Source organism: Ovis aries, chromosome 12, assembly GCF_016772045.2.
Source record: "Ovis aries strain OAR_USU_Benz2616 breed Rambouillet chromosome 12, ARS-UI_Ramb_v3.0, whole genome shotgun sequence".
Lineage (NCBI taxonomy): Eukaryota > Metazoa > Chordata > Mammalia > Artiodactyla > Bovidae > Ovis > Ovis aries.
In genome coordinates, this window is record NC_056065.1 from 41,629,876 (window position 1) to 41,647,263 (window position 17,388).

The following is a 17,388-nucleotide window of genomic DNA, read 5'->3' on the forward strand; positions in this document are numbered from 1 at the left end:
CAAATGTAAGCATCTCCCTCAACCTCAGTTTCCTCTCTCATGATAAAGATCTTAATACACCATTCCTGAGGTTTCCTGAGGCTTAAAAGAATGTGTTTAGGGCTCTCCTGGTGGCTCAGTGGTAAAGAATCCATCTGCCATTGCAGGAAACACGGGTTCAATTCCTGGTCTAGGAAAATCCCACACGCCACGGAGCGACCAAGCCCATGCATCACAGCTATTGAGCCTGTAGAGCCCAGGAGCTGCAACTACTGAGCCCATGTGCTGCAGCTACGGAAGTCCGAGCACCCTAGAGCCCATGCTCCCCAACAAGAGAAGCCGCTGCAATGACAAGCCCACGCACCGCACCCAGAGAGTAGCCCCGGCTCCCCGCAACTAGAGAAGAGCCCGCGCAGCAACCAAGACCCAGCACAGCCAAAAATAAATACATAAATAATTTTAAAAATAATAATAATAATGTAGTTAAGCTTTGAGAACATTGCCTAGCACATGATAGCTTTATTACTGTCATTCACTTTCAGGAAACATTTATTTAGAGGCTTCCATGAACCAGGATGGAGAAGGAAATGGCAACCCACTCCAGTATTCTTGCCTGGAGAATTCCATGGACAGGGGAGCCTGGTGGGCTACAGTCCGTGGGATCGCAGAGTCGGACACAACTGAGCACGCAGCACATGTACCAGGAAGATGAGCTGGATCTTAAAAGATCTTAAGAGGTGCTGCCCAGCTTCCCTTCCTGTCCTAGCCCCTTGCTGCTTAGGGGCAGCTGATGGGAATGGTCGGAACTCCCACACCTGCCGGTCAGCCCTACAAGTCCAGCTGCTCCCAGAGGCGGCTCGGTCCTTCAGTTCCTGCTCTAGCCCCCAAGCCCTGTGCCTGAGATGACTTGGGTGAATAAAGTACCCTACTCCTACCAGCTCCTGGGGGCGCTGACAATAGACATTTGTGTACCCACACCATGCCCAGTCCCACCCGGTTACACCCCCTGTGACCCTAATGGGGATAATTCTAAGGCAGGCTAGGAGACAGAGGGACAAGGCTATGGCAGGAGTAAGGGAGTGCGGATTTAGGGTGCCTCTGGAGTCACAGCACACAGAGGGCCACCTCTCTGGATGTATGGGGTTGACTAAGATGTTCACTCTGGGTTCCCAGGTGCTGTGTGTGTGTGCTCAGGCATTCAGTTGTGTCTGACTGTTTGCAACCCTGTAGACTATAGCCCGCCAGTTTTTTCTGTCCATGGGATTCTCCAGGCAAGAATACAAGAGTGGGTAGCCATTTCTGTCTCCAGGGGATCTTCCCAACCCAGGGATCAAATCTGAATTTCTTTCCTCTCTTGCATTGCCTGGCAGATTCTTCAGCACTGAGTCACCTGGGAAACCCCAGGTTTCTCGTACCATCTTACAAAAAACTCCGGTGAATTTCCGGCCAACTCAATATTAGCATCATAGGAGGGCCACAGAGCATCTTCCTTTTACCCTTGAAATCTGGTTGAGCACATGTGATCACGACCCTCACTGTCCCTTTCAAGACCCTGGGGACCCGGCCGGAGCTCCTGCATCTTGAAGCGGGTCAGGGGCACCTAAGGGCGGGCTTTGCCCCGCGGTTACCACCTTTCCCTGACCCTGGGAACCTGTCTGTGGGCCCTCCTGAAGAGCCAGGCTTGGCTCTTGTCACCCTGTCAAGCAGGGGACCTGACTCAGTTTGTACCACTGTTTGCCATCCTGGCTTAGTCCCTCACGCTGGGAAGGCTGTCCCAATTTGAAAAAGGGCAAATCACAAATGTCAACTGGCTGAGACCCAAGTGCCAGGTTCTTGCCAGAGGCACTACTTTTACACCAGCCTGCACATTCTAGAGCCCTTAATGAAACAGGCTGACAGTCCATTAGCTGCAGAGTGGTCTGCGGGGCTCAGAGGAAAGGAGCTGTCATCTACCTCCCTTCAAGGGCTTTCAAAGGGGAAATCAACTGTGTGGGCATGTGTGTGTGTGATCTTTAAAAAAAAGAAAGTAGTATCAATCACAGCCATGCCTGTTAACATGGGCAGACAGACAACAACCTGACATCAAGGAGAAGCGTCAACATGTTTCTTGCACTCTGTCCTTCCAGCCCCTGGGGGGCAGGTCTGAGAGATGATCCCATAACAGAGCACCCACATCACAGCATGGGAAGGCCCTTAAGGTCTTCTCATATTCCCCCTCCCCAATGTCCAAGTCTTTGCTTCAGTGTTCCTGATAAGGAATCAACCTTTCTCTTGAATGCCTCTAGTCACAGGGAACTCACCACCCACTGAGACATTTCAAACACCCCTCTTTCCAATTCCTCTAACAACTAGAAAGTTCTTCCTGACCTAAGAGCTTAAATTTCAGGCCAAGTAACTTCCACCTGTTCTAGCTTCGCCTTTTTTTGTTGTTTTGTTTTTTTGGCTGCACTGGGCCTTCGTTGCCTTGCAGGGGCTTTCTCTAGTTGCAGTGAGAAGGGGCTACTCTTCCTCACAATGCAGAGGCTTCTCCTGCTGTGGAGCACGGACTCTGGGACTTGCAGGCTTGGTAGCTGTGGCCCATGGGCTTAGCTGCTCCACAGCACGTGGAGTCTTACCAGACCAGGGATCAAACCCATGTCCCCTGCACTGGCAGGCAGATTCTTTTCCACTGTATCATCTGGGAAGTCCCTAGCTTTGCCTTTGATGTCACACACACACACACACACACACACACACACACACACACACATACACCCTCTCTCCAGCCTCCTTTCCACGCTGACATGGTTTCAAGTGTCTTCACCAGTCTGCCTACTGCTTTCTGGACAAGATCCAGCTTATGAATAGTATCTTCAGAATGTGGGTCCCACAATGAGATGTAAAATCTCTGCTGCAGCTATTAGCAATGTGAAGACGCAGGTAGAGATTAAGTTCCTGCGTGTATGCAAGTAGAGATTAAGTTCTTGGAGCTGTATTTTCATGCACTTCAGATTTCATCCCATATTCTCAAACGCCTTGCTGAAACCCCAGTGTATTACATCCAAGGCCTGCTTCTGATCTATCACATTTGCTCTATCCAGAAAAGAACTAAAAAAGAAGGAAGGGTGCCCAGGAATGGGCTTAGCCAACCACATGGGGTTGACAACACAGGGATGGGCAGGACCTGTGCCTTCTTTGTCCTGGACACTAATCTATTCATTCTACCTCAGGTCACATTAACCAACATGGAAGCCAGAGCTCATCACTGACTCCAACTGAGCTTCAGGTCAGGTAACAGAGTGATTTTGTTTCAATAAAGGAGGTGGCGCTAGTGGTAAAGAGCCCATCTGCCAGTGCAGGAGACGCAAGAGATGCAGGTTCGATCCCGGGGTTGGGAAGATCCCCTAGAGGAGGAAACGGCAGCCCACTCGCTCCAGTACTCTTGCCGGAAAACTCCATGGGCAGAGGAGCCTGGTGGGCTCCAGGGGTTGCAAAGAGTTGGACGTAACTAAGCATACACACACAACAGAAGAGGTGGCAAGATAACATGATGTATGTCACTGCCCAACTCCAGAAGAGGCCAGCACTGAGCTTCTAAGGCCCCCTGGGTGGGATTTTGTGCAAAGGTCCTAAAGGGGTGGAAAGTGAAAGTGTTATTTTCAGTCATGTCTGACTCTTTGTGATCCCATGGACTATAGCCCACCAGGATTCTCTATGGAATTCTCCAGGCAAGAATACTGGAGCGGGTAGCTATTCCCTTCTCCAGGGGATCTTCCCCAACCCAGCAATTAAACCTGGGTCTCCCACACTGTGGGCAGATTCTTTACCGTCTGAGCTGCCAGGGTGGGGCAGGAGGGAAATGCTTGGAGTAGGTCAGGTGGTTGAGGCAGTTCAAGGACAAAGTGAAAGCTTCTGCAGGACTGGGCCGAAATGGGAATGGAGTGGCCGGGACAAGAGCCCCCTAGGTCCATGGTACTCAGCAAGGAAGGCTGTTGTTGAGGGCATTTTGAACCCTTCTAGAGCAGAGTGTCCAAGAAACAAGGGTAAATTCCAGGGCCACCCCCAAGCTTGAAATAGCAGGGAAGCAACCTTACACACAGTGAGCAGACGGAGCTAGAACCCAGCCAATATTCCTGGCTCTGGCCCCACGGAGGCACAGGGGTCCTGGGCAGTCCTAAGGAGACGAGAACTGACCCAAGAGATGACTGAGGCTGAATTTCCATCCATGTCCACTGGGGAGCAGAGTTAAGTCTGACTCACAGATTTAAAAGCATGTGAAGCTGTATCTCAGGGTCAACACCCACCACGTCTGCTGCCGTCACTCCGTGGAGCTTCCCCTTCTGATGGCATATAGTGGTGTGGGGGGCCCCAAGGGCACTGCTTCATATTCACTTGTGGTAAAGTCTTCCTTTGACACAGCAAAGCAGCCTTTTCAGTCTTGCAGAAATTCACCTAACTAGACTGTTATCCATTCCATGTATCTTTGCTGGCTGTGTTCTAGAGGACATACTGTCAAATGCCCGGCAGAAAACCAAATGTCTTCTGTCTGCACATTCTCCAGCTATCGGCACGGTGACCCGCTGGAGAAAAGTGAAAGTAGGAAAAAGCAGAGGTTAATCTGGCCTGACTGGCTCTTGGCAAACCCATAATGGCTCTAGAGGTCACTACTGTCTTTTCTAAGGGCTCGTCGAATCCAGTCAAACTCATCATCAAAGATCGGGCATCCCGCCCTCACCCACGTGCCCGTGCTGGTCTCCTGAGGTTTATGAGTCAGAGTTCACAAGCAGACGATGAGACAAGTAGCACAGGGAGAACACAGGGAAACTGGAAGCCAGACCACTGACACACATTTTCCTTTTTTTTTAATTAAAAAAATGGTTTTATTAACAAGTCTAAAGAAAACTTTCATTGAATCAAGGGGTGTAATACAAATTATAGGGACCTGCATATAAAGCCTGGCACCGAATCTGGCCTTTTAGAAAGATTTATATATAAAAATCTGCATTAAAACCTGCACCAGAAACAGTGCAGCAGTTAACTGACAGCCCCAACAGAAGGCCTTACCAAGGTGGTCTGGTCTGTGGACACAGGGAGCCCTCAGGCCCACAGCTTCAGGGCCAAGACTTGTGACAACGCCCTGCTGGTCTTTGAAGGCAGGATTCCCGAGAGCACCAAAATGCCACAAGCCTGGCATAAAACAAAAACGGTGCTGGGAAGACAGGCAGGTGACAGCGCTGTCCTCCTCGCCCTCCTTACTGGGCTCTGACCACTCTTCGAGGATTCTGGAACTCTGCTGACAGACCACCATCAACTTTAGAAGAACTGTAACTTCCCACTTCTGCAAACGTGTTTTTTCCAAGTAAGATGCCTAATTCTAACTCAAGAAGCCAAGTTATAATTGGCCTGATGTTTAGGATGAAGAGTTGGTTCTGATGTTATTTTCTGCAGGTCAAGACCCTGACATACCTGCCAGAGTGGTTTTAATCACTACAGAAAAAAAATGATGACAACAGCCTCAATCTAGTTCTGTCTTGGACCCAAGGCAACCAAGCAATTCTAGCCCAGAAAGCTATATTGCATGGACAATGAAATGAAAAGCAACTTGGATCAACTTTGGAATCTGCCCCCTCCCCACTCTAGGTGCAAACTATCCCACACAAGGCAAGACAAGCCTTCGGGAGAATTTGGGTCAGTACTGGACAGAAGGAGGAAGACATAGTTTCTTTACTGGTAGGCCTGACATTTTGGGTGATCAGGGTCAGGACTGTTTGACCACTGGCTTATTCACTCAAGGATGGGCTACTGTCCTGGGTCAGCTCATCCTGTGGTTCTCTGAAAAGGGGCAACCATCCCTGACTCATTTCTGCTAAGCTGCTGCCCAAATAGCAGGGCTCCACAGATTGGAGAAGGAAATGGCAACCCACTCCAGTATTCCTTGCTGGGAAATCCCATGGACAGGTGAGCCTGGCAGGCTACTGTCCATGCAGTTGCAAAGAGTCGGACACAACTTAGCAACTAAACAACGGATGGGAAACACACAAATGAGGACCAGGAAGAAATGGAGGGTGGTCATAGGGGAGCACGAGGAACAGCAAAGAAGGACAAAGAGAGGTGCCCTGTGGGCCTCCAGTAGCAGGCAAGGACAGCAGACCTCCCCAGTTTCAGAGCACCTACTAGTTACTAAAAGGACGGGGAGGTGGGTGGTGGCGGGGGGGCGAGGTCCCTTCCTGTCAGACCAGTGGGTTCCACAGGGAAACCAGCTGCCCTGCCAGTTTTCTCTCCAAAAGCAGAGTGATTTTCTCAGCTACCTCCAGGGTGGTTTTAAATTCCTTCCAAGTCCCCAGCCCGAATGCCTTGCTGCGTGGCAATCTGACGCTTTTCCTCAACTGTGGCAATAAGTGAAGGGAAGATGAAAGGGTTTGAGTCACAATGTAGGCAAAAAGCCAGGAGCCCAATTGGGCTGTTAATGACCGACGTCTTCTCTCAAGCAGCACATTACTGGACCCGAGAGCTCAGGGTGAGACAGGCGCTCCTGGTCACGGGGGATCATCACCATACATCCTGACAGACCAAGGTACCGAGGACATTTGGCTCAGTTACTACAGCTCTTTCGGGACAGGAGGCCAATCCTGGCGGCTCCTTCGCCGAGTCTCAGGGCATTTTAATCCACTTAAAAGTAACCTGACAACACCCTCTAGTGGAAATTATAAATAAAACAAGGGCTGTGTGTCCGGTTTACTTTCTGAGGCCAGAGTGGTTTCCGGAGTCCCCATAAAACGGAATAAAATAACAAAAACAAAACATTTTCTTTAAGAATGTAATAATAAAAAAAGGTGGGAGTTCACAAGCCATCTGTAGGCCCCTCGGTGCTGAATCACCTTCTCTCCTCAGACACTGCCTTCAATACATCCTAAGAAAGGAGGGCACGTTGTATGTGGGGAGGGGGGCACTGATCCCCTTAGAGTTTGGGCAGACTGCCTGCTGGTGCCAGGATGATGCCAAACACATAGAAGAGGCCTAGCAGAAGGTTGAGCTTGGCAGTCTTTTGGGGCAGTTTGTTGAAGGTCTGGCTTCGGAACTGCCTCTCAAGGGAGAAGGCCATGGGGATGGTGAGCAGGGGCAGAGCCAGGCTGATGCTGCAGTGCACAGCCAGGATGCTGAAGACCAGGTAGGGCAGGAAGAGCAGGGTGTTGTAGAGCACATAGGACAGCGTGGGCCCGATGAGGATGGCGAGTGTGACGATGCCAGCCTCCCGGTCGGACTCCATGTCCCGGGTGTTGTTGGAATGGAGGATGGCCTCCGTGCTAAGGGCGAGGGGGATGGCGTAGAGCAGTGGGAAGACCGCCAGGGACCCCACCTGGACGGCGTAGGCGAACATCACAGCCAGCGGGCCGAACGTGATGAGGATGACGAGGTCCCCCAGAGCCAGGTACTTGAGTCCAATTCCTATGGTCAGAAAACCCAGAGAGTTGGTGTGAGATCAGGGCTGGAAACTTGGGGCTGTTCTCCAGTGGAAAGGCAGGCTGCCTGTGGCTGGGCAGGGCATTTTCTTCTGAGACTGGGAGGCGGGGCAGTGGTTGTATTCCCCTCCCCTCCAGGGCAAAATCCGAATTCTCCTCTGGTGACACAGAGGGTCAGAAAAGACTAATCCTTTCACACCCAGTTCAGTCTGAGTCATCCTGGGTTTACCTTCCTGCTGTCCCTCAACAAAAGGGCTTCACAAGTGGGGCTAGTGGTAAAGAACACTCCCTACCAAGGCAGGAGACATAAGAGACACAGGTTTGATCCCTGGCTGGGGAAGAGCCCCTCAAGAAGGGCATGACAAACCACTCCAGTATTCTTGCCTGGAGAATCCCAGGGACAGAGGAGTTTGGAGGGCTGTAGTCCACGCAGTCAAAGAGTCAGATACGACTGAAGTGACTTTGCATCCACGTCCCCCAACAAAGCCCTGACACAAAGAGCTGGGGCTTCCCAAACTAGTGGTTACCAGCTGGACGGGGAGGTGGAGGGGCAAAACAAGGGCGGGGTAAGGGGAGGTCCAAACTACTGGGTGTAAGACAGGCTCCAGGATGTATTGTACAACAAAGTGAATACAGCCCATATTTTATATAACTATAAATGGAAAATAATCTTTAAAAATTGTGTACATTAAAAATTGGAAAAGTTTTTGGAAAAAAAGAAGAGTAGGGGTTTCCCAGTTACACATAGTTCAATGGGGAGTCCATGAAGGCTCTCACAGGCCTTACAGTCCAGGGCTTGGCTTTCTTTCACCATCCACCAGCCCTCATAAAACACTGCTCCTGTCAGGAACACCGTGAGAGTAGCCCCTCATGGAATATCCATCCCAGCTTCTTCCTTTTCAGCCACAACCTCTGGCAGCATCTTCTGGTTTTGAAAGCCCCCAATTAACCTCAGCAAAATTTTAGGGTTCCCAAACTCCATACAGAGAAACTTTCACCCACATAATAAGGAAGACAAGCTAAGAAGGTGAAGTTACAACACTGCTTCCCTCGTCTCTGGTTCCTGTGAAGTTAAAACGCTGAATGATCCCTCGTTTTTCCTCCTGTGCTCCCGATAGACCTCAGATCTTGTCTTTCGAACCAGCCCAGTTTCTCCATCCCCAAAGCCACGCTCCATCCTGCCTTCCCCTATCCCCAAGTCCAAGTCAGGGTCATCTTATGCACTACAATCCCACCCCCAACCCTCCGCGATGCTCAACTGGTCCCTCAGCTTTAGGTCTCATAACTGCCTCCCCTCCTTCATCCTGAATCGAATCTCCACACTGCAGCCAGAATTTGTTGTTAAGTCGCTAAGCTGTGTCCACCTCTTTGCAACCCAATGGACTGTAGCCCACCAGGCTCCTCTGTGAATGGGACTTCCCAGACAAGAATACTGGAGTGGGTTGCCATTTTCTTCTCCAGGGGATCTTCCTGACCCAATGTGTCTCCTGCATTGGCAGGCGTGTTATTTACCATTGAGCCACCTGGGAAGCCCTCTCAAAATACTAAGCTGGCTGTGCCCTTCCGCAAACACATACCAGAACACCCTTATCAACAAGCTGTCCTCAGGATAAGAACAGCCCCAACTCTTTCACCTGAGTCAGCTTTGGCCTGGCCCTGCCTTGCCCCCCTCCTGCCTTGCTCTGAGCTCTCCTCCCCTCCCCACCTCTACATCCTTCAGTTCCTCTCAGTTCCTCGGGGCCTTCAGACACTCCCCCACCTCCAGCCCCTTGCCTGGTCAACTCCTGTTCAACCCCTCAAGACTTTAAAGGTCATTCCTCAGCTGCTCCTCAGCCGCCTTCCTCAGCCTGAGACCATATTCAGTCCCCTTGCAATATGCACCATAGCATCCTGACTTTCATAAATTCCACACTTGTAATTCTTTTTTTTTTTTTTTGGTGCCAAGTGGCACGAAGGATCTTAGATCCTCAACCAGGGATTGAACCCATGTCCCCTGCAGTAGAAACACAGAGTCCTAAGCACTGGCTCTCTGGCGAATTCCCACACTTCTAATTCTAAATCTCCCTCTCTCCCACGAACCAGTACGTTTCACAAGGGCACAGCTGGCTCCTCAAACCTGACAGGCTAACCTGAACACAGAGCTACAGTAACAAGCACCTGGAATTTGGGACCAAGATCGTGAAAAATGTCCCACTGGGACTGAAACAGAAAAAGCAGCGCAGGAAGAGTGAGAAGCACCCACTCGAAGAGGCGATCCACACATATATTGATACAGAAGCTTGGGAAACCTCTGATCTAAAGAAGTTACTAAGACATGGCCCCACGATCAGAAAGTTGAAAAAAAAAAAACAAACTATTGGGTCATAAATTGCATTTTAAACAGTTAAATATGAGAGACATTATCTGTAGGGAATCTAAAGGCTTGGCAGCTGAAGAACAAGACGCAGTGCAGGTTTACCTCCAGACTTGTGGTTGGGACTCTTTAGTGCTAAATGACCACGGTTGGTTCTTGGAAATGAAGCATCTCTGGGATAGGGTATAACAGGCATGGTCCCTGAGTCCCACCAACACCCAGCAAACTCATTCTGTACTCCCCACGCAGTGTTTTGATAAATAATTTGGTTGTGTGAGGACACGCCCTACAGGAGGAAGGTCTCCCCAGCAGCATGTGAGCTCTAAGTGAGGAAACTGATGTCTTGTGTGACATCTCACACATTTAGGCAACTGCCCCTGCCCAAGGAAGATGACAGGCAGGATTGCTCCAACTACCGATCCAGCAAGTTTCTCCACCAGCTGCCCATTCCTTTGTTTACTTCCTCAGCTCTCCAGGCAGACCTCGGGACTCTATGGAAAGAAACAGAACAGCTCTATAGCTTTGATTGACATCTGGCGACAGTACCCAAGAATACCTTGTTAAGTCGCCTGGGGAAAAAAAAGACACGAACAAGGCTGAACAGGAAAGGAGTATGTTACCGATTCAATGGACATGAATTTGAGCAAACTCTGGGAGATAGTGAAGGACAGGGAAGCCTGGTGTGCTGCAGTCCATGGGGTCACAAAGAGTTGGACACAACTGCGTGACTGAACAACAGAAGGTTGAAGAGAAACCTGTGCCTGCAAAGATAAGCCCCACCTTCAACAGACCTTGCACAAAAACCAACCACAAAGCTCAGCTGAGGATGAGAGGGGCCTGTCAACCTTCTCGAGGTTATCTGACACTAGCAAATGACACAGCCCTCGAGCAGAAAGTCCTGTTTTCAGCGTGTCTGACCCAAGGCTCACAAGCTCCACCTGATTCAGAGGTGTGGCCCACCTGGGAGCTTCCTTTTAGGCATCCCCTCCTCCCAACACCACTTTCCACAGGGCCCAGCACAGTGAAATCCTGGGCCAGTTCCCTAGACAGCCAGCCAGAAGGAATTGTTAAATCAAATCGAAATGTTGGCAAGGACATGGAGTAACTGGAACTCTCGTGCTGTGCTGATGGGAAGGTAAACAAAGTAGAAGCACTTTAGGAAACACTTTGGCAGCTCCTAAAATTAAACGTCATCTACCCTACGACCCAGTAATCTGATTCCTAGGCTTTTACCCAAGAAAAAACAAACACACAAATCCACAGAAGACTTGAAAATGAATGTTCAATCATGATAGCCAAAATACGGAAAAAATCCAAAAGTCACTGAACAGGATAACGGATAAACAAACTGTGATATGTTCATACAATGGCTACCTCTCAGAGATACAAGGAACTACCGACCACATCACAACACAATGAAACTCAAAAACAGGCACAAGAATTCATACTGAATGATCCCATGTACATGAATCAGGCAAAAGGAATCCATGTGAAAGGAGAAAGAACAGTGGTTGCAGTGGTTCCCACCAGATGGAGAGAGTGGAGCTGAAACGGAAGAAGCACAAGGAAGCTTTTGAGGGTGATGAAAATGGTCTGTATTACGATGGGGTATGGGGTTATCAATCAAACCAGCCAATCTTAAGAGAGACCAACCTTGAATATTTATTGGAAGGATTGAGGCTGAAGCTGAAACGCCAGTATTTTGGTCATCTGATGCAAACAGACAACCCACTGGAAAACTCCCTGATGCTGGAAAAGATTGAGGGCAGAAGAGAAGAGGGCGTCAAAGGATGAGATGGCTGGACGGCATCACCGATGCAACGGATATGAACTTGGGCGAACTTTGGGAGATGGCGAGGGACAGAGAAGCCTGGTGTGCTGCAGTCCATGGGGTCATAAAGAGTCAGACATGACTGGATAACTGAACAACAACATGAGTTATACAGCTGTATGTATTAATATTTGTCAAAATTCATCAAACTATAAGGTTGAAAATCCATGCATTCCACTGTTCATTTTTCATCAATTATATATCAATAAAGCCAACGTCAAAAAAAAATCATATCAGATTATGTCATTCCTCCACTCAATACATTTCAATGTATCCCCATTTATTCATTCAATAAATATTAAGTACTGATTACATGCCAGGCGGGCACTGTTCTGGACACCATGGGGTTCAGCAGAGAACAGAGACTAAAATCCCTACCCCCAGGGAGTTTACAGTCTAAGTGGAAAGGTAACTAACACAGTAAATACTTTCTGTGGTTAGAATGTGATGTGTGCTATGTAGAAAAAGTAGACAAAAGCAATAAGGAAGATACTGTAGAGGAAGATAGTGTAGGGAAAACACAGAGAGGGTGTGTGATTTTATTTTTTTCAGCTGCTGCAGAAAGCCTTATTGTTTTGTAGTTTTAAATAGGGTAGAAAAAAAGGCCTTACCAAGCAGCTGACATTTGAGCAAATGGGTGGTGGTTAGAAAACAAATCATACACATAGGTGGGTAAACAGCGTTCTAAACAGAGGAGACAGCCTCTGCAAAGGACCCGAGGCAGGAGCATGCCTGATGCATTCCAGATACAGCTGGGAGGGCGGTGTGGCTGGAGCGTGGTGAGGAGGCGCGCAGGTCAGAGAGCTGGGGGAGGTCGGGGGTGAGAAGATAATGTCAGGCCCTGGGAGTCACTGTACAGAATTAAAGGATATGGGAGCCAAGGAGAGTTTTGAGCAGAGGACTGACACGGCCACAGGAGTACTCTGGCTGCTGATCCAGGAGCATCCTGAAAGGGACAAGGGTGGATGCACAGAGATCGGTAAAGCATCAGCCGCAATAATCAAGGGAAATGACAGTGGCAGTGGTGGGGGGGGATGAGAAGTGGTCTGGCCCCAAATGCATTTTAGAAGGAGAGTCAACGGGACTTGCTGACAGTCTGGATGCGAGATGTGAGAAAAGCAGAGTCAGGGATGATGCCCAAGATCTGCAGCCTAAAGAACCAGAAGGATGGAGTTGCCATCGAGTGAGAAGGGGAAAGCTGAGGGTACAGCAGGTTTTGCGGGGGAGAAGATCAAGAATTTGGTCTCAGACATGTCAAGGTTGAGATGCCTATAGCCTCTAAGAGAAGTTACTGAAGTTGGACCTTGGGGCTTCCCAGGTGCTCCAGTGGTTAAGAATCTGTCTGCCAGTGCAGGGGACATGGGTTTGATCCCTGGTCCGAAAAGATCCCACATGCCGAGGAACAACTAAGCCTAAGTGCCACAACTAATGGGCCTACACCCTAGAGCCTGCAGCCGCAACTACTGAAGCTGGTGTGCCTAGAGCCTGTGCTCCGCAACAATAGAGGCCACCACAAGGAGAAACCCGAGCACCACAATGAAGAGTCGCCCCAGCTCACCACAACTACAGAAAGCCTGTGCACAGCAACAAAGACCCAGCACAGCCAAAAATAAATAAAAAAGAAGTGGGATCTGCGTTTGGAGTTTAGTGGAGATACCTGGTCCAGAGGTAGAAATCCGAGCCTCACCAGCTTAATGGATGGCGACAGAAGCCATGAGAGCGGCTGAAATCGCCAAGGGAGTAAGTGGAGCTGGAGAAAAGAGGCCTGAGGACTAGGCCGGGGAGTGACAAGCAACCAGCCGAGACTGAGGCCCTGTGAGACCAGTATGATCTAGTCCCTGCCTCCCTTGACGGCTACATCTCAGTCTCCCTCTAGATTACGCTGGTCTTTCAGCAATTCCTGAGAGGCCAAGCCCTTCCCTACCCCAGGATATTTGCATCTGTTGTTCCTTCAGTCCTGAAGGACCTGACTCAGACCCCAATTCTGCCTCGCGGCTGGCTCCTTGTCCTTCAAAGCTTAGTTTAAGTGCCACCTTCACAGAGGGCCTCTTTCCTTCACCAGCACCTTACACATTCATTCTATTTCAGCACTCTACTGATTTCCCTCACAGAACTTTTTACACCTGGCTGCCAGATCACCAGTCAGTCCTGCTTTTCTTCTTTCTCCTTCCGACGCTCCATCACAGTTCCCGTGGCCAGTCTTCTCCTCTCCTCACTTCTTAATATTGGGGCTCCCCAGGGCATTGACCATCCCTCCTCTGGGCTCTCATCCTGTTGTACAACTTAATCTATGTGCAAAGACTCTCAAAAGTTTCCACTGCCAGGTCAGACCTCTTCTCTGAACTCTGACTCAAATTCAACCATCAATTTGACAGCTCTACATGGAGATCTGATATATTAAGATGTCCAAAGTCAATGTCTCCATTTTCTCTCCACAAACCTATTTTCAATCTTCTCTCTCTCACTCCACATCAACTTCACTATTTCAGTTGCTCAGGCCAAAACCTTAGAGTTATGTTTGTTTGGATTGTTTTTTTTTCAGAGTTGTATTTAATTCCTGTTCCTCTCCTGCCTCACATCCCATCTATTAGCAAACCCTGCCTACCTCCAAGATATACTGGGAATTTAACTACTTCTTCCCTCTCCACTAATCCCACCCTGATTCAAGCCACCGGACATCTCTTGCCTGTTTTACTTGACAGATTCCTGGGTGTTCCTGCTTCTCCCCTCGCCCTCCTTTATCCATTCTCAATAACTTAGCCAGAGTGATTGTTTCAAAACACTAAGGCCTATGTCATCTTTGAGCCACACTGCCTTGCCCAAACATACTGCTTTTACTTCACCTCCTTTTACTGTCTCCCTCGTGCACACCCTGGACTCCATGCTGTTCTCCAACATTTTCAGGGACACTCCTGCCTTAAGGCCTTTGGCAATTGCTGTTCCAACATACTCCTCCTCCAGATAACTGCTCAGCCAACTCCCTCATCTGTCACCTCCTACAGTCTTTGCTCAAATGTTACCTTCTTCCAGACACCTGTTGAGCCAACTCCCTCACCTCCCTCTCACAATCTCTGATCACGTGTTATCTTTTTTTGGCTGTGCCAACGGGCCTGTGGGATCTTAGTTCTCCAACCTGGGACAGAACCTGCGTCTCCTGCACTGCACAGAGTCAACTTCTGGACCACCAGGGAAGTCCCTCGTGTTACCTTTTTTAAGAGGCCTACCCTGATCAAACTAATTAAAATTAGTTTGTGTCCTCCTTCCTTGCTCTACTTAATTTTTTTTTCCCTGTAGTACTGTTCATCTTCTCATGTACTATAACCAAGGCACAAATTCATCCTGGCTTACCAGGAACTCCCTGGTTTCCTAAAGCCCCACATCTCGGAAACACTCTCAGTGCTGAGCAAACCAGGATATTGATCATACTAATCATAATTTACTATTTTTATTTTCTATCTCTCCTCATGATATATAAAATCACTTCCAGAAGGGCAGGGACTTAACTGTTGTGTTCAGGTAGAATAGAACCTGGCACATAATAGGTGCTCAATAAATAGGGCTCAAACACCTGCCCATCAGCACTTTAATCAGCCTGCTGCAAGCGGTCACCTAGCAAACTAGTTGAAAGTAATTAGGTGCATAATTTAGAGCTCTTCAAATTTAATTCCGGCAATGGCAACCCACTCCAGTACTCTTGCCTGGAAAACCTCATGGACGGAGGAGCCTGGTAGGCTGCAGTCCATGAGGTCGCAAAGAGTCGGACACGACTGAGCAACTTCACTTTCACTTTTCACTTTCATGCATTGGAGAAGGAAATGGCAACCCACTCCAGTATTCTTACCTGGAGAATCCTAGGGACAGGGAAGCCTGGTGGGCTGCCGTCTATGGGGTCGCACAGAGTTGGACATGACTGAAGTGACTTAGCAGCAGCAGCAGCAGCAAAGTTTGACACTGTGGCATTATAAGGGCTTCCCAGGTGGCACTAGTGGTAAAGAACCAGCTTGCCAATACACATGTAAGAGAAGCGATTTGATCCCTGGGTCGGGAAGATCCCCTAGAGAAGGGGACCAACCCATTCCAGCATTCTTGCCTGGAAAATTCCACGGACAGAGGAGCCTGGCGGGCTACAGTCCATAGCATCGAAAAAAGTTGGAGATGACTGAAGCGACTTAGCACCCACACACATGGCATTATAAGGTATGAAGAATGAGAGGAAATTAGACACCAAAAATATCCGTATATACCGTATATATGAGTTATTCCTAACATCCATAAGCCAAGCCAAAAATGTTATCCCCCAAATCCACATGGCCCAAACATTATAGATTTCACATAAAATGGCCTAATTCAGAAAATAACCTTTGACACTTCTCCGAGAGCCCTATAATTCCTAAGCAAACTGTAGTTTCCATGCAACTAAGACTTGCAGCAAATAGGCCAACTTACCGCCTGTGTAGAGAAAGGAGCCAGACAGGCCTCCGAAGTAGATGAGCGCTAAGTGCTCCAGTTTGAGAGGGGACAGACAGTAGAGGCAAGCGGCACAGACACAGCCCAAGGTGTAGAGGAAGACTCCAAACCGAACGACATCCTGGGGCTCCAAGATTCGGTCCACCAGGGTCCTGTCATCACTCTTTTTGTGGTCAATGCCCTTGGAAAAGTCGTAGTAAGTGTTGACCAAATTGCCAGCCCCGTGCACCGCGAGGACAGCTATGGCACAACCCACCAACAGCCTGGGATCCAGGACGCCTTGGGATCTGTATGCCAGGGCACTGCCCAGGGCCACCGGGGTAAGTGAGGCGCTGAAGCTCCAGGGCCGCAGGGCCAGGACATAGGAGGCGCACTTCTGCCTCCACGAGCGCTGCGGAGGTCTGTCCTGCTGAGGACAGCCGTTCCCCAGCAGGTCTCTGTCCTCGACCTTGGCCGTCTCTCCTGCGTGGATGTTAATCTTCTCCGCCATGGAGGCTGCACGTGTGTTAAGTCAGTGGTAGTGAGCCACCCACTGCGCAGCGTTCGCGCTAGGGCGAGGACGGACGGGGTGGGGCGACGGACCTGACCTTCTTCACTTCCACCACGGACAGGGATGGGGAGGCGGCGGGGTCCGGGGGCTGCAGCGAGTGGGCCTGTCACCCCAGGAGGCCCGGCGGCACCGCCCCGACCTCCTGTCACCTGTGTAAGCCTGCTTCCTGACCCCAGCCCCGCCCGCCCTAGAGCCCGAGCACGAGCCGCGACCGCCACCCCGGGGCTGCCAGGGCCGCCGGGACCGCTGGGGCCGCCATCTTGTGCGTCCGCCTCCTCAAGCCCGCCGGGAAACACCGGCCGGCAGCGCGGCCCTGGGCCTGGGCCAGGGCCGAGGCGGGGTTAGGGGCGGGGCCCGGGCGGGGCGGGGCCAGAGGCCTAGGGGCGGGGCCGAGGTAGGGTGGCGACCCAGCAGCCCCGCCCTTCTGTCGCCCAAGGTCGGGGACGCACAATTGCTTTGAGTCTTGCTGAAAACGAGCTAACTTAACAAACGACTACAAATGCATGTCGCTTTACGACTTACCAAGAGCTTTCACTCACGGAAATAGAACTCATTCTGTTTTTCGTTCAACAAAAGTTAATTGAGCCCCCACTGTGTGCAGCAAGATTTATTGAACACCTACTGCATACTGCTGCTGCTAAGTCGCTTCAGTCCTGTCCGACTCTGTGCGACCCCACAGACAGAGGCCCACCAGGCTCCCCCGTCCCTGGGATTCTCCAGGCAAGAACACTGGAGTGGGTTGCCATTTCCTTCTCCAGTGCATGAAAGT

The 17,388-nt window shown here is 50.0% G+C and overlaps 1 protein-coding gene across 1 annotated transcript; it reads right to left on the minus strand.

The window, feature by feature from the left end:
• Nucleotides 1-4,813: 4,813 nt before the first annotated feature.
• UBIAD1 (UbiA prenyltransferase domain containing 1) lies at nt 4,814-16,913 on the minus strand. The gene is made up of 2 exons (XM_004013723.5): nt 16,049-16,913; nt 4,814-7,404 (listed from the first exon to the last, which is right to left on the minus strand). Exons 1-2 carry the CDS (start codon nt 16,557-16,559, stop codon nt 6,917-6,919), a joined length of 999 nt encoding a protein of 332 aa, XP_004013772.1. The 5' UTR covers nt 16,560-16,913; the 3' UTR covers nt 4,814-6,916.
• Nucleotides 16,914-17,388: the final 475 nt, after the last annotated feature.